Source organism: Heterocephalus glaber, unplaced genomic scaffold (assembly GCF_053883595.1).
Source record: "Heterocephalus glaber isolate CG9 unplaced genomic scaffold, H.glaber_assembly_v1.0 deba00001463, whole genome shotgun sequence".
In the NCBI taxonomy this organism is placed as follows: Eukaryota; Metazoa; Chordata; class Mammalia; order Rodentia; family Bathyergidae; genus Heterocephalus; species Heterocephalus glaber.
In genome coordinates, this window is record NW_028258310.1 from 19471240 (window position 1) to 19489949 (window position 18710).

The window sequence follows — 18710 nt, forward strand, 5'->3', positions numbered from 1 at the left end:
GTTGCCCAGGGTGAACATGAAATTGCAATCCTCCTACCTCAGTCTCCTAATTAGCTGGAATTACAGGTGTGTGCCACCATACTGAGCATAGTATCAATTAACTTTTGACTTTTATATATCAACAATACATGTTTACAGCAATCACAATAAATATTCAAATATATATGTGTGTGTATTAAAATATATAAAACTTTAAAATACAAGAAAAATAGAACAATAGAACATATGCAGAGACAAAAAAAGAAAGACATAAAAATATTGAGACAAACAGAAAGTCAAAAATAAAATTACAGATTTATGTCTAAAGATATCAGTACTTACCCTAAATATAAACAAAAAGTTAAAATTAAAGATTATGTAAAAAGAGTATTGTTCAGATTAAACATTGCTATATAAGAAACTATCCCAGCTACCCAGCATTTTTAAATAATTTTTAAATTATTTTTCCAGGTTCTGACTCTGATTGGTGGTTCTTGTTTGAGGTCCTTCAAATACTTGTAACCAGAGGCAACAGTGTTCTGGTAACTGATTAAAAACTAGCTCTGAAGAAAAGAAATAAAGTGAAAAGAAAAGAAAGGGAAGGAAGGAGAAAGAAAGGAAGAAAAGAAACACCCTGTTTTGTCATTTGCCTATATTTATGGTAAAAAATGCTTCCACCATGACCAATTTCAAGCTAGACAAAATGACAAGATTGAATGTCACCTTTGGTATAAATTTGCATAATTGATTGTCACAAACCAGTACAAGAGATAATCCCAGCACACTACTATGCTGAAACCTTCTCCTTAACTTTTCTTAACTTATCTTTTTGAGCTTAGAATGCTCAAAAAGGTAGGGGCTGATTAGTAATTTTTCTATGCATCTGGCCTCTATCAAGCCTATCTTGAGCTTCTTCATACTATAACTGGCTCAATGCATTCAGAATTCTTACATTGGCATGCTTCCACCAAAACAAATATTCTCAAAAACCAAGGCATGTTGTAAGACAGCTTATGACCTGGTTTCAGGAATCCAAGAACATTACTTCCAACACTAAGGCCAGACAAAATTCAGAGGACAAAAATTAGACTCTGGTTTTCAATGAGAATGTAGCACAAGATTTTTTCTTCTTCATTATGTATTTTTTAACTCTATTTTTTATTACTACGTATTGTCATACACATTGATCACATTCATCACAGGGAATTTGGACACCTTTAATATGCCACAATACTGAAAAGTTTAAAATAAAAAAGAAATAAAAAGGTACATCTGCAAATACAAATAAGAAGTAAATGAATCATCCTAAATAAAAATATAATAATATAAAATAAAAATTAGAAAGTAGAGTTGTGAAGAAAGTAAGTTCAGAAAATAAGATGTTGAATTCACTAGGAAGCTATAATAATTTTAAACTGCTATGCACCCAAGAATATACCCTCAAAATACAGCAAAAATGACTGAATTCTAATAACTAGAAAAAAACACATTTATGGTGGAAGTTTTAACACGCTCTGTAAGTAACTGATAAATTGGGTGGCTTTTTCAAATAATAATATAGCTAACTAACCAAGTCAACCCTGCAACATACACAATATATTCAAGTACACATAAAACATCCACAAAAATTAGCCACATATTATACCACTAAGCATGTTCTCACAAATTTGAAAGATTAAAATTATATGAAATGTTCTCCCAGAACAAAGATTTCAAATTAAGAAAATAACAAAGATACATGGAACATTTTTACATGTTGAAAAATTAACAAACATGTTAATATTGTTTAAAATGTAACAAAAATTATGAAATACTTGGAACTGAAGAATAATGGAATTTCTACACATGAATACTGGTGGGATACTGCTAAAGCCTTAATTGGACAGAAATATATTACTTGAAAGGAGATAGTAGAAAAGGAAAACTAAATTAACAATATTTCTAGAAGTTAAAATAAATAAAAGGAAATAAAAATAAATTAGATAATCAATTTTCTCTACTTGGACAGTGCAAAGATCTTAGAGAATTTCAACTCAATTCAATTCTCATTCAATTGTGTTATTTTGTCTTGTTTAAAATATCACAAGTCATTATTAAGTGTTTGCAAATTAATACTATTTTTAATAAGCACTGAAAACAGGCTCACCAAAGCTAAAAATGAGTTCCTTTAAATAAGTGATAATAATGAGAATCTCTGAAACAATTGATTAAGAAGAAAAAAGAAAGGAAGCAGAAATGATATCAAGAATTGAAGGGCTGGGGATTTAGCTCAGTGGTGCCACACCTGAAGGCCTGAAGGTCCCTGGTACTGGGGAAAAAAAAAAAAAAAGAATAGAAAGGTGAATAATATTGTAGATTTTGTAACAAGTGCTAACAAATAACTGAGAAATTAAATTTAATGAAAAATCTCTAGAAAAATATTACCTTATATAACTGACTCAAGAAGAAATAAACCTCCACCCAAACCTTTGACTATTAAGGAAATTGAACCAGTGACCAAGAATATTCCCATCAATAAAATTATTAGTCCCTATAACTTCAATAGTGACTTCTTTTTCAAATAAGAAATAAATCAAAGGATAATGTTAATTTTTCCAGAAAATGGAAAAGGAGATAACACTTCCATATTAATTAAGAAGCTAGCACAGATTGACTACTAAAGCTGACAAAGAAGATACTGAAAAATGACAAGCAACTGTCACTCCAGAACTTAGATGCAAAAATCTTTTTTAAAAGTTAACAAAATAAATCAAGTAGTATAGAGAAAGGATTGTAAATTATGATCAAATATATCTTTCTAAGGAATTAAAGGTTAGTTTGCTATAAGTAATTATAAATATAATTCAGTATATTATTGCAAAAGAAAAATTTTGCATGTGCATAAAACATTTGATAACATTCATCAATTCTAATTTATAGTAAATAACAGAAGTGACTGTATAATATATGAGAACATACAAATTTTTAACTTCAAATATCAGTTGGAAATAATTTTTTTTTTTGGTACTGGGGATTAAATTTGGGTCCTTGCGCTTGCAAGGCAGGCAGTGGAACCACTGAACTAAATCCCCGGCCTTTGGGAATAAAATTTTAAAAGATATCACATTTTAAACTATCATACATCTAGATACAAATCTAACAGAGTAATTGTAAGACTTCTATTAAAAAACCTATAACACTCTATAGAGGACCTAAATAAAAAGAGACTATAGTATGTTCCATGAATTGGAAGATACATATTTTAAAGATCTCAATTACACAAAAACGGATCTATAGGTTTCATGTTATCTCAATCAAAATTCACATTGAAATTTTTGTTTGATGTGAAATTTTAAAAACTCAATCTACAATTCAAACGATATGGTGAAGGAAAAGAATTTCCCTTTCTTGGATAAGATCAAAATAGAATACAATGTGATGCTTATATGTACATTGAATAAAGAGTTGATCCTGTTAACATACCCATAACCTAATCAATTAATCATTTTCTAAAGTGAGAGTGTTAACAATATATTCTTTTAGCAATTTTGAAATTTATAGTACATTATGAACTGTACCCTATATATGCACACAATTAATTTGTTTAAACCAAACCAACTAAATTTCAAAGTAAAAATAAGTAAATAAAACTATTTCCCTTAAAAAATCAAAATAGGGAGAAATTATACTACTGGATATCAAGGCTTAAAATAAATTTTAGTAATTAAAACAATAAGGTATTTGGGGTACTGATATAAGACAAAAGATCAGTATAATAGGCTACCTGGAAATAAAACCCGTATAAAAATGAACACATTTAGGCAGGCATGATTGTGCATGCCTGTAATTCTAGCACTCAGAAGACTGAGGCAAGACAATTGCCATGAGTTTGAGGTCAACTTGGGCTACATGAGGTCAAGGCCAGCCTGCACTACCAAGAGAGACCACATCACACAAAACCACACACACACAAAGTATGTATGTAACAGAAGTGACACTAAAAAACAGTAAAGAAAACAGATTGTTCCCCAAATGGTGCTAGGATAATAACTATGGATATGAAAAAGTAAAAATGGGTATTGCTTTCATATAGCACATATGAATAAATTCTCAAAGGATTATAGAACAAAATATAAAAGACAAAACTCACAAAGCTTTTAGTATATAATGTAGGAAAATATTTTCATAGGCTCAGGTTTGGGTTGTATTTCTTAAGCCAGAAACAAAAAACCACCAACAGAAAAATTTAAATGTATGTACATTAATATTTTTAATCATCAAAATAAACCTCAAAGGGAGAAAATCCACATTATGGGAGAATATATCTGCAATGTTTTAATTAGCAAATAATTTAATCCAGAAAAGTTTAAGTCCTAACAATGACAAATATACAGAGATAATAATATTAAAATGATCAAAAAATTTAACACTTCACTTTATAAAAGATATCCAAGTGACCATTAAGCATACAAAGAGAGGATTAACCTCATCAGAGAAAGCCAAACGAAACACACAATGAGATGCTGCTCTATACTTACCAAAGTTACCAAAATACACCAAATATTGGAGAAAAGTAGAGCAACATAAATCTTAAGATGCTGTAGGTGGAAGTGGAAAAATTAAATTATTTTTAAAAGATTTTATTATTATCTAGTAAAGCTGAAGCTATACATAACATATGGCCCAGTAATACCAATTCTAACTAGAAAAATGTGTGCAATGTGCATAAACACAGAAAGACAAGAAAGGTTGTTCATGAAACCAAAAAAATCAGAACTAGCCAAAATATCAAATAACAGGTCTAAATAAATTGTTGTACATTATATTCATTCAATAAGCTATTTTTAAAGAAATGAAAAATTAATATATTACAGCCATACATCACAACATGGAAAAATCTTACAAACATATTATCAGGTGAAATAACAAAGATATTAGAAAATATGTACTTTAAAATTACACTTATATTAAATTCAATAATATGCAAAACTAAACTATCTACTGTAAATACATCATTATCATTATAGTCTGGGCCGGGGATTTAGCTCAGTCGTTCTGCCGCTTGCCTTGCAAGCGCAAGGACCCGAGTTTGATCCCCAGTACCAAAAAACCCCACAACATTACCATTATAGTCAAAAAAGTTGTTGCTTTTGGGAAGCTAGAAGGATTATGATACAGAAGAAACCAAAAGAATCTTCTGAGGTACAGAAATGTTCTAGTTCTTTCAGGTTATATCACTTTAACTTATAAATATTTGTTAAATCATACAAACGTGTTAGTCACTTTTTAGTAACTATATTATGCTTTAGAATCAAAATGTTAAAACCAGATAACTAAGAAAAGAATATGCACATTATTAGAAAAAAGCTACATTAGTACTTACAAATTAGAAGAGGGAAGATAATAAATATTCATTTGTTCAAATATCAAAACCAGAGAAGTGAAACAGGGAACAACAAATTAAAATAACCAGTAAATACTGAGTAAAATGGAAGAAACGTAATTAAGCTTATCAGACATTATACTAAATTATAATGATCAAAATTCTACATTGAAAGAAAGGCATTAAAATTAAATTTCAAAAACAATACTCAGCTATATACTTTTATTTTTAAAAGGTACTTTAATGAATAAAGATTGAAAATATAGGGATGGACAAACCGATATTCACACAAATTCTGACATTAAAACAGCAGGTTTGTTAATATTATTATTGAGCTCTTTGGAATTTAAACTTTAAATAATACATAGAGATGCTATGCAATAATATACAATAATGTATAGACTTCTGTTTTGTCAGAAGATTCATGATAAAAAACAATAAAACTGCAAAATATATAAAAGAACTGTCTTCAGACAAAATGAAAGGAAGGACTGTGATCTTCAAAAGAACTGAAACAAATTAGATGAACCATAAGATTTTTCTCCTCTTACTCTCTGGAGGCGATTTCTAGGATGCAATACAGGCAGTAAAAAATAAGCAAAGCCCAACGACCTTACTTTAGTGAGGAGGCAAAAATCAAAGTTCAGAAAGGCTTAAGACAGTAGAATTTTCAGAGAAGAATATAGGAGAAAGAAACGACAGGGGAAAAAAAAGGCTCTGGAGATCAGCATAAGAGTATTCAGTGAAACTCCGCAAAGCCAGGGCGGGAAAGACACTGAAAAAGAATAAGCAGAATAATTCCTAGAACATACACAGTGCTGAAAATATTTTGTACTCCACCAATCAAAGAAGAAAGGCTTTTTAAGACATGGGGTATGAGGTAGTGTCCTCAGGAGATATTGCATTAATAGTGAACCAAATTATTTGTATACTAAAAGTTGTTCCAGATGTTCACTAACAAGGCTTATAATCCGTCCTTGAAAAGGATGTATTGGTCTCAAACAACTTAATTTCATGTCAGATCTTGGTCCAAAATTCTTTAGAGCAGAGTTTCACAATAGCAGTGTTATGGACATTTTGAGCTGGGTAATTCTTTGTCATGTGGGGCTGTTCTGTATCTGGTAGAGTTCTTAGTAGTAATTACAGGATGTTTAGCAGCTTTCTTGGCCTCTATCTCTAGATCCCAGCAGCAATATCCCACTGCTTTGAAAGAGCACACACATGTGCACAATGCAGCACTTACCCATGTAAATTCCAAACTGTCTAGCATCTAATGAAAGATTACCAGTCAGGCAAAGAAGAAAATGCAATTCATACAATAAGTAAAATCAATCAAAAGAAGCATATCGTGGAATGACAAAAAATGTTTCAAATTACCAGGAAAATGTTAAGACATCTATTCTAGACATACACGTATACACAAAAATATAGATAAAAGATGAATATTATGTGGAGATAAAATAAATTTTTTAAAGATGCAAGTAGAATCTTATAAAAGAAGAAATAAATATACAATCTGAAATTTCAAAAGTTATATCCTGGTTAGGATTAATAGATATGACCCTACAAGGAAATGGCAGTGTACTTGAAAATGTTGAAAATATGCAAATAAATGTTATCCAAAATGAGGCATAAGGAAAAAAAACTGGACAAAAATGAACAAAGCTTCAATCAAAAGTCCAACATGTATGTAATTGGAGGCCCAAAAGAATGGAGGGGAAGAAAAATATTTGAAGAAATATGGCTGAAATTTTCTCAAAATTGCTTAAAATGATAAATCCAAAAATCCAAGAAATCAACAAACTCCAAACAGACTAACACAAGGAAAACCAGACTAAAGCAAATAGCAATCAAATTGCAAAAATCAGTGATAAAAAGAATAAAAATTTTAACAGCTACTATAGAAATTAGAGGGAAGAAGATGCATATACATAAGATGTAAGAATGATAGCAATCTTCTCATCAGAAACTATGAAAGTTAAAAGACAACAGAATGATTCCTTTAAAAAACAATAACTACATCCAATGAAAATATTTTCTCAAAAACAAAAGTGAAATAAAGATTTTTTTGGACAAATCTGAGTGAATTCTTTGCCAGAACACAAGCACTATATGAAATAGTAATGAAATTCGCCAGGCAAAAAGAAAATGACACAAATGAAAATCTGGCCCTACACAGAAGAATGAATCTCAATGTTAAACTCCTACAACATTTATGACACATGTATGTACAACATGAATGATGTATAGAGAATACTGAATAAGTGTTTATTTATTTATTTATCTGTTTATTTTGGTACAAGGATCGAACTCAGGACCTTGCACTTGTGAGGCAGGCAGTGGCACCACTATGTTAAATCCTTGGCCCCTGAATAAGTGTTTATTAAATGAGTTTAATTAATGATATTATAAATTTTGAGGGGTGCTTGGGATGGAACCCAGAGCCCTCTGCATGCTAGACATACCCTCCAGCACATAACCACATCCCTACCTCAATTAATTTCAATATAGCAGTTGGGAAGACCTTTCAACCCAAACCCAGGGATCTTAAAGTTCATGAAAGAAAAACTAGATATATCTCAATAAATAAACCTTAAGCACAATTTATATGACAAAATATACTAAAATCAATAGAAATGAGAAAAATAGGAGAAAAGTACATTTGAGATGTAGTCAACAGATTGTTATTTATATTGTATGTAGAATTTTCCTAAATTAAAAATCACAGAAAGTCACATTTTTTCAATATAATATGGGTAAATAGTTCAATTGATAAATTAATGAAAATCTAAATCCAAGTCAATAAAATACATATGACAACATACTCAAATCCACTGGTGGTCTACAGGAATTAAAAAATTAAAATAGTGAGAAAACATTTTATAGAGATTATTTGGGAAGAAATTAAGAACTCCTGTTTCTGGAGATAAAAAGCAGAGTGCTCATAAATTCAAAAAATTTATGGTGGACATTCAAAGAACTACAAAATTCTTATAAAGTAATTCAGTGAAAAATATTTTAAATGAAAATTCTTCATACTTTTATTGCAACAATTTCACATGTGATAGTTTCATAGAAATAAAATTACCAATATTTAGGAAATATGGAAAAAGTCAGTACAACATATTCTTTTACAGGTAAGACAAAATGAAACACCAGTGAAACCAAACGTTTACTCCTGTTTACTCCTGCTTATAATGCTATATCCACATTATTGGAATACTACACATCTATTACAGCATCAAATTTGGAGAGATTTTTTTCAATAAGTACTGCTGAATGAGATACATAAAAATGCATAATATATTAAATGTCCAAAAAATAACAAAACCTCACTTGTGACATATATATGTATGAGGAATTAATTACCTGAGTGTGCAAAAAGAAAGTAAGGAAAAACCACAAGGTGTTTCTTATGGGATACCTGAAAATAAACAGTAATATGCCTAAAGGATATAAAAGGAGGAATCAACCAAAAAGACTTCTTTACAAGAAAGAAAAAATGCACAGTGAAAAGCAGGCATTTATGTGAAAAGCAATGAAAGTGTGAAACAATTCATGTGTATAGCCACACGTATATGTTAAATACAGATATTTTAAATTTTTAAATTATGATTAGCTTCATTAAAACAATGTTGTTTTAAACTTTTGTTTTCACAACATTGAGGGTTTTCTTGTAAACGCTTAATATAGAATACTTAAAACTCTTAAGACTATAACAAAAAATGATTCCAGTTTTAGACATTTTATGTTTCTGACTTAGATTTCACTATGAAAAATAATCCAACCCAAATCTCAATAACCAGCCATTAGAGACAAGGAGGACCAGAGACACTAAAATTAACTTGAGAAATAATTACAAAATTAGGACTAAAGATGTTCTAAATGAGGGACTGTTAGGAAAGCTAAAAGAATTCATTAAAACGATGTGCTAGAATAGGAGCTTACCTCTTTCAAGTGTTCTTCCTGCTCATTACTCTGGTGTGTTTCCTCTTTAGAATCAAGAACAGGAGGAAGACTGGGGCTGAAGGCCATGAGGTCCGTCTTGGGCGGGCCCTCCCCAGAGCACACCCTCTGCCCTCTCCGCTGAGAGTAGGACCAGCTCCCCACCGCGCTCGAGCACACCAGCGCGGGCTTCCCAGGTCCGTAGGCGCCCTCCGTGGGCACCGCCGAGCAGCGCAGCGCCATGTACAGCAGCAGCGTGAGCACCAACAGGCTGGACACAGAGCAGATGGCGATGATTAGGTACACGTTCACATCCACTAGTGTGGTCTTCCTGCCCACAGCGCTCAAGGACGCCTGAGATGAAGCCTTAGGCGCCTGCCCGCTCTCCACCAGAGAAACCAGCACAGTGGCGGTGGCCGTCAGTGCAGGCTCCCCGTGGTCCTTCACCAGCACCAACAGGCGCTGGCGCTGCGCATCTGTCTCATCCAGGGTGCGCGTCGTGCTGATCTCGCCCGTGTACAGCCCCACGCTGAACGGGCTGCGCTGGCCATCCACAGCTGACTGTAGCTCAAAAGACAACCACGCGTTGTAACCAGAGTCCGCGTCCACTGCGCGCACCTTCGCCAACACGTGGCCCGCGCCCACTGAACGAGACACCAATTCATGAACTGTGCTGCCTGCAGGAAGCCCAAGCAGCGCGGGCGCATTGTCATTCTCATCCAGCACGAACACCTGCAGAGTCACGTTGCTGCCCAGGGCAGGCACACCAGAGTCCCGCGCGCTCACCTGGAACTGCAGCAGCTCCAGCTCCTCGCGGTCCAGCGGCTGCAGCGCGAACACCTTGCCGCTCTCCGCGTGCACTGACACGTAGCTCGACAGCGCGCGCTCGCCCACCCGCCGCTCCACCAGCGAGTAGGACACCAGCGCGTTCTCCTGAGCGTCCGCGTCACGTGCACACACCGTGAAGATGTGGGAGCCCGGCGGGTTGTTCTCCTTCACGAACACCGTGTACTCGGGCTGCGCAAACACGGGAGCGTTGTCGTTCACGTCGGCCACCTCCACAGACACGGTGGCGGTGGCCCACAGTGAGGGCGAACCCCTGTCCCTGGCTGTCACCACCACCTCATAGTGAGAAGTGCTTTCACGGTCCAAGGTACTGTCCAGAACCAGTGAGTAGTAATTCTTGAAGGTTGACACCAGCTTGAAGGGGATGTGGGGCGTCAGGGAACAGGTTACTTTTCCATTGACACCAGAGTCACGGTCAGATACGCTGAGCAGGGCTATGAGGGCGCTAGGTTGAGTGTCCTCCCTCACAGGCAGTGACAGAGATGTAATGGTTACCTCTGGGGCATTATCGTTTATGTCTACTACTTCCACCAAAAGGGTACAATGACTCGTCATTGGGATATTCCCTTTGTCGACTGCTTCCACGGATATTTCATAAAATTTATTTTCTTCGAAATCCAGCTTATCTTTTATCCTAATTTCTCCACTCTCGGGATTTATATTAAATGCATATACCACTGCAGGAGATATGGGCCTTCTGAAGGAATAGACTATATCTGCATTTGTACCATCATCAGGGTCTGTGGCATTTAGTTTGATCACCAGTGTTCCATTAAGTGCGTTCTCTAACACTCTAACTTTATAAACAAATTGATCAAATTCTGGTGCATTGTCATTCACATCCAGAATCCTGATCAGCAGCTGAACGGTACCAGTCAGCTCGGGTTTACCTCCATCAGTGACTGTCAGTAATAAACTATGTTCCTGAATTTCCTCTCTGTCTAATGTTTTCCTTAATACAAGTGATAATAAAGACATTTGTTCACGACTATTTTGTGTGTCCAAAGTGAAATAATCGTTGGGATCCAAGCGGTAGGTCAATGCCGAGTTTACACCAATATCTGCATCTGATGCGCCATCTAGTGGAAATCTACTTTCCAGAGGTCTAGATTCCGCAATAATTATACTTCTGTTACTTTCTGGAAATACCGGCGAGTTGTCATTAATGTCCTTCACCTCCACCTCCACGTGGAAAACCTGCAGCGGTCTGTCCACGATCACCTCCAGGTGGATGCTGCACTCTGCGCTCCTCCCGCACAGCTCTTCCCGGTCGATCCGAGAATTCACAAACAAAATGCCATTTTGCAGATTTACCTCCAGAAGGTCTCCGCGCTCCTTGGACGCCACCCGGAACAGGCGCGGCACCAGTTCCGCTAGCTCCAGCCCCAGGTCCTTCGCGATGCGCCCCACGAAGGTGCCGTGTTTGGCCTCCTCGGGGACCGAGTAGTGGAGCTGGCAGCTCCCGGCCTCCCAGGCTGCGAGGAGGAGAAGTGACAGAAGCAGACGCCTGGCGCCCTGGCCTTCTTTCCAGATAAACAGCATGGCACATGCAAAATCTTCACAGATATCCACAAAATATAGAATGCCTTACCTTAAACTGCCTCTCAAAGGCCAATTTTATGGCCTCCTACTGCGGAAGAATTCGAAACGGATATTGTACGATCTGGCAAATTTTCTAGAGGAAGAAGCAGTGGCTTTCTTGGCAGAAATGTTCTCAGTGAAGAGCGACACCATGCGCACAAATGTGTAAGCGTAAGAATGACTCAGTCTACATATTTTCCATTGATGTCTTTTTCTTTGCATTTCCTGACTTTTCACCGCAAATGTGTAATTGGGGTTAAACATTCACCTTCCCAGAAATGGTAAATCACTGTGTTCTACTCAGCATTTGATGTTATTTGGCAATAGGTCAGTGTGTTCCATTTTTCTACAAATTTCTTTTTACATGTGTAAAATTTCCATGCAGATTTTGTAAAGAGGGAAAATATTATACATTGGTTTTGGATCAATGAGGCTCTAGTTCTCATAGCCATGTAAGCTCTGGTAGTAATGTTCTTTCTGGAAATATTTTTTTGAGACCTTTTTACACAATAGCCATTAATTCCAAGTGGAAACCCAACCATCACTTAAGAATAAAACAGATGAAGGAGGAAGATATTGGTAAGGATGGGCCATATTTTAATAAATACACAATACCTATAAATTCATCTGAATATGACTATGAAGTGTGGATAAATTATTTGTATTTGTAAAGAATACAGTCAATTGCATGTGAGCTTGTGGGACTGTTCAGACAGAGCAAAGCTTTAAAGTTTAGAGTTCTCTTTGTAGAAAACATGCCAACCACTAGAATTCTATGCAGTTATTACTAGTTGAACTGTTAGCAATAGGTTAAATGTCTTTTCTCTCTCCATTTTATTTCATCTTCATTAGGGAACATCTTTTATCATTTAAGTTGATTCTGACTTCCAAGTATGTAACAAGAACTAGAAAAAGATGTTAACACATCTTTAGCAAGGAAAAGAAGAAGGAATTTTTTCATCTATTGCTATCACTATCAAGTCACAAAGTTCCAGGTCAAATGAACAATAAAAATATACTATTGTGTCTATTCTGTGCACAACTCTATTGGAAATGACAGTTGAGTTCATTTTTGTGCCTTTGCTCCCCTCTGAAATTTGTGTAACTTATTAATTATTCTCTTGTCCATTCTTACCATTTTGTCCTGCTCCACTACTTCTACTAGTTCTACTGACATATTTTAGTCTTATAATGTGAATAGTCTTGATTCTTTTTAATGCTTCTTGTCTATCAGTCCCTATGTTGTGCAATTACTACTTCACTTACACTATTCAATGACTTAAAACATGCCTTTCCAGACATCCTAGAATCACTCATTTATCTTACTCCTGTAATATACTCACTAACCTCCAACATACAACTAACCTAATTTTCTCTATTCTTCCTATTAATCTTGATAATGTAGTTACTTAAACATGAGGCCTTGTTGAGAATACTCTACAAGTTTACTTTCATGTTACCTAAACTGCACCCTCAACTAAATTCATAAATTCCTCCTTCTTGTCTACAGAAATTCTTGCATATTCTCTTCCCTCTCTTCTCAAATTCTCCACCTCATTTCCACCAGCTGACTTGCAGATGATTTTCCCACAGAGGGAAAAGTCATAAAACATGAACTCAAATGCTCACTTCTTGTATCAATGCTTTCCTTTATATTTTATAATTTTCATTCCCTATTAGTTCAAAGGAAAACTGTCCCCACATTTAAGGTCAAACCTATGCTCTGGGAAAAGTTATTTTTCATTCTCCTCTCCATAATATCTTTCATCTTTATTTTCATTATTTTGTGGTCTTTCTTTTCTTTAGTATGTCTCTTTTTCCATCAAACAATGAAGACACTCAAGTATCTCTAACATCTCTATATAACATCTCAAATACCTCTTTACATAGATATAATACATATTTACCTGTATATATAACTGTTTATTTACTGTCTTTCCTTTCACTTCTAACTTCTCAAATTTACTTAAATTTGCACAAATTTACTTACAATGCATTTTGCCATTTATTTAAGCTACTCACTCTCTGTCCTTCCAATGATTTTAAACTTACTGCAGTTGGTTAAACAGTGGTCCCTCAAAATATATACCCACATTATAAGACTCAGAACTTCTGAATGATATTTTATATGGCAAATATTATGAATAAATTAGATAGTTTGAGAGGAGTTTAACCTGGACTATCCAGTGGATTCGAACTGCATTCACATGTACCCTTAAAAAATAAGCACACAGAGAAGGCATGGAGAAGATAAAGCTATGTGGCCATAGATTGGAGAAGTATAACCACAAGCCAAGGAACATGAAAAACCACCAGAAACTGAAAGGAACAAAGAACAGATTCTCCCCTAGAGCCTGAAGAAAGGGTAGAACCCTAGTAATATCTTGATTGTGGATTTCTAGCCTCCAAAACCAGGAGAGATTAAATATTTGTTGTCTCATACCACCCAGTTTGGGTCACTTGTACTAGCAGTTCCAGGAACTAACACAACTACTCACCTAAAATTTTTTGGACATGTTATTTCTCATGTTTAAATCTCTCTTGGTGATTTTATCATTTCACAGATTTAAATTTTTTCTGAAATGAAATTACTCCAAAATCCATACTGTAATTTCTTGAGTTACAAGCATAAATTTCCAATCACAATAGTAATCTCCTAGAACCTCAAAAGTAACATTTTCTTAAATATTAATTTGCAACCTCCACAAACAAATTACTTCTCCAACTCTGTTCTGCATCTTACTTAAGGCAATCTTTTTCTTCCAGTTAAGCAATCTAAAGAAATGAGTGTCATCTTCAACTTTCATCTTTCTCTTGTTGTTTGCCTTGAGTCAGACATCATCTGGCTGCTTCTGGCTAATACCTCTTGTATGCGAACATTGCAACCCATTTCTACTGCCATAATATAAGTTGCCATCACTTGATACCTAAATAATTATAAGATTCTTTTCCTAGATTTCTTATCTTTACAATCTCCTCTGCTATAACCTTTAAAGTGCACATTCACCAGAGAAAACTTGGCTCATTTATTCATACTCATGTCTCCATCTGTAATGTTTTCCTATTGAAATGTTATCTATATTTACTCTTAGATAAAACATTGCCTAGCCTCTTGAGTTTACTCCACTTCTATGATGTACTGGTATTCATTTCAATAGCATATACTTATACAAAAATTATTTATTGTCCAGGTCCAAAACCAAAGATATGTGAGCAAGTAGACAAAAGGCTAAAATTTAATGCCCCGTATGACAAGCAGAGGGATGTAGGGTTCTATTTTCTGGTCAAAGAGAAGTCTCCAAATATTTTTTAAAAGAAAGTTATAAGATGTAAAATGTATCTTACAAAATTTACCTGATAAAAGGCATAGAGCAATAATATACCATAATGGTTTGAGATTCTCCAGAACTAGGTTTGAGGCCACTTCTTACTATCTCTGTGGCTTAAGTTTCTGGCTTCTTGTCCATAAGTTAGGGATAATAATTATTGTACCTTTACAATATGGCTCATTTGTTAAATGAAAGAGATAATTAGAACAGTGCCTGGCAATGGGGATCAATTAGTATTCTTGGGCTCAGTGGTGGAGCATTTGCTTACCATGCCAGAGGCCCTGGTTTCAATCCCTAGCACCATGCACCGAGCCCCATGAAAGAAAATATTCTTACATTTTATTGAATCAAAATGCTAGTAGGACTGGGCATGTGGCTCAGTGATAGAGCCCTTGCACAGCATGGATAAGTCTCTAGTTCAATCTCCAGTTTTGCAAAAACAAAACTCCATTAATTATAGGATGGTTGTTATGTATATGCCAACAAGAAAGAAACAAACAGCAAAATAAATTATAATAAACTTTGAATGATAATATGAATTGCAATATTCATCTTGATTTAGGTGACATTAAATATTCTAAATTGATAAATGATTTTATTGTATTTTATCTATGTATAGAAAGGTGGTCAATCCCACTTGAAAGAAGAAAGATATTTCACATGAAAAATGGCAAATTACTCATCTTAGAATAAAAAAACATGTCATTTTATTGTTGTTACAATACTTGAAACATAATATTGTTATAATATCTAGATTGTACTAAAATTAAAATGATAACCAAGGAGGCTCTTTTAATAGCCCCAGCCCATGAGAAACAATGAATCTAGTTAAAGGTATCTAGATACTTTTTTAACTATCCTTTTAATTTGCCTGTAATCCTGAAACTATGATCAAATTTTTTAATTTAAGAGTTAACAAACATCTAAATTGTTTTTGAAGTAACATACTATTTTTCAAGGCCAATCATTCATAGATAACAAGAAAAAGAGAATTTTAAATTGTGACCCATGTCTCCATTATGTCTACCTAACTCAGTGTTGGGTAATACATAAAATTCAAAATGACTAAACAAAGAGAAGAGATGTTATAAAGGATACCATTATGAATATTACAAAGAAAATGAATAAGAGGACATGATTATAACCTAAAAGCAAGTTACTAAGTGAAACAAATACCCTTAAATAATATCAATTACTTCACTAGAAGAATTGAAGCAATCCTCTCAGGTTTGCAAAAGACTGGGTCTGAAGGCCATGAGGCGGGCCCTCCCCAGAGCACATCTTCTGATGCCTCTGTTGCTAGCTCTCCACTGCACTCAAGCACACCAGCATGCACTTCACTGGCCCCCTCCCTTCCTTGGTGTGGCCCCAGACCACGGAAGAATTGTGTACAGCAACAGCATGAGCACCAACATGCTGGACACACCAATAGCAATGATTAAGTACACGTCCACATCCAATAGTGTCATCTTCCCCCTCCATGGCACTCACGGAGGCTAGAGATATAAAGCATTAGCCACCTGACTACTCTCCAACAGAGACATCAACAGGGTGGCTGTAGCCATCAGTGCCGGCTCCCCATGGTCCCTCTCAAGCACCAGTAGGCGCTGGTGTGGCACATCCACTTTGTCCACGGCATGCATCTTGCAGATCTTGTCCATGTACACCCCCACGCGGAACGTGCTGCCCACAATGGAAGCCCCCGGCAAGAGCTCATAAGACAGCCACGTGTTACAGCCTGAGTCAGGGTCCACCGCCCGAACTTTCATCTCCACCTAGCCGGGGCCCACTGACACTGGCACTTATTTGAACACCTCATCGTTTATTCCGACTGCCAGAGGTAGCAGCACCTCCGGGCACGTTGTCATTCTCATAGAGCACGAACACCCGCAGAGTCATATTGCTGCCCAGGGCAAGCACACCAGAGTCCCGTGCGCTCACCTGACACTGCAGCAGCTTGTGGTCCTTGTGGTCCCGCAGCTGCTGCACGAACACCGGCGCATTGTTGCTCACGTCGGCCACCTCCACGGACCCGGTGGCCGTGGCCCACAGCGGAAGTGAACCCCCATCCCGAGCTGTCTCCACCACCTCCTAGTTTGATACGCTCTCCAGGTCCAGGGCACTGTCCAGCACCAGCACATAGTGATTCTTGAAGGTGGACACTAGCTTAATGGGAACTTGCGGTGTCAAGAAGCAGGTCACCTGTCCAGTGACACCAGAGTCGCTGTCAGATACACTGGTCAGTACACTGACGATGAGCGTCCTCCAGCACAAAAAGTCACAGCAAAGTGACCACTGCCTCAGGGATGTTATCGTTTATGTCCAGAATTTCCAACAGGACCATACCTTGACCAACCATGGAAAGATTCGCTTTATCAGTGACGTTAACCTTAATTTCATAAGCATTATTCTCTCCAAAATCCAGTTCCGCATAAATTCTAATTTCACTTGTGTCTGGATTAATTGAAAATATGCACTTCTTAATGACAGGCAAAATTCTTCTGATTCCATAGGAAATTTCTTTATTCAGGCCTCCGTTTAACCCAGAAGCATTTAGTTGAATTATTGTCGTGCCATTTGAGACATTTTCAAACAAATTATTTTACAAACAGTTTTATGACACTCCGGTGTGTTGTCATTTACATCTAGAATGGTTATTTGAATCTGAGCAGATCCTGTTGGCTCCGTTTTGGCGCCATAGATGATCATCAGCAATAAATTAAGTTCTGATGATTCCTGTGTATCCGATGACTTTCGAAGAATTAAAACAGACAATGTGTTATCTTTTTGTTGTTATTTTGAGCGCAAAATTCTCCTTTAGTCTTAACACATAGCTCAGAAGAGTTTATGCCTATTTCTGCATCAGAAGCGCCCTCTAGAGGACAGTAAGTGTACAGCGGCTCAGATTCAGAAATAAGCGCTTTCTGTTGTTTGTCCCTACACAGGCGGGTTGTCATTAAGGTCCATCACCTCCACCTCCACGTGGAAAACCCGAAGCGGTCTGTCCACGATCACCTCCAGGTGGATGCTGCACTCTGCGCTCCTCCCGCACAGCTCCTCCCGGTCGATCCGAGAATTCACAAACAAAATGCCATTCTGCAGATTTACCCCCAGAAGGTCCCTGCGCTCCTTGGACGCCACCCGGAACAGGCGCGGCACCAGCTCCGCCAGCTCCAGCCCCAGGTCCTGCGCGATGCGACCCACGAAGGTGCCGTGTTTGGCCTCCTCGGGGACCGAGTAGTGGATCTGGCTGCTCCCTGCTTCCCCGGCTGTGAGGAGAAGCCAGAGCAGCCTGTATCCCAGTCCTCCTTCCCAGATAAACACCAATGCAGATAATGAGGGCCTCTGAGGTGGAACTGTCAGCTTTAAAGGAACGCTGGCAAGTGGTCCTTTATGAGCAGTCTCCCCTCTGTGAGTATATATTCAGTAGGTTTTATACAACACTCTGGTAAATATGAAGGTGATCCTATTTTGTGAATAGCTGTAATCTGGGTCTGGAGACAAAAATTTTCCTTTTTCACCTTTTCAGTGGATAGGGATGTCATGTGACTGATCATGTAAATAAATAAAAAAAGACCCCAAGGTTCTTTTTGGATTAGCCTCTTCTTGGGTCACTCTAAATTCTGTTTGACTTTTGGATTTTTTGCGCAACATTTATGCATGCTTAT

General features: G+C 36.5%; 1 protein-coding gene and 1 pseudogene across 11 annotated transcripts in view; both read right to left on the bottom strand.

Annotated features, from left to right (window-relative positions):
• Positions 1–18710, bottom strand: part of LOC101703754 (protocadherin alpha-C2) — a 209736-nt gene that overhangs the window by 122409 nt on the left and 68617 nt on the right. Inside the window, exon 1 of one of the 11 annotated variants that reach the window (XM_087180651.1) lies at positions 9290–11803. The exons of the other annotated variants lie outside the window; for them this stretch is intronic. Within the exon in view, the coding sequence (XP_087036777.1) occupies positions 9290–11674 (2385 nt within the window). The 5' untranslated portion in view covers positions 11675–11803. Of the gene's footprint in view, positions 1–9289; positions 11804–18710 lie in introns of those variants that run through there. 11 annotated transcript variants of the gene reach the window in all.
• Positions 14794–18456, bottom strand: LOC147826693 (protocadherin alpha-12 pseudogene; annotated as a pseudogene).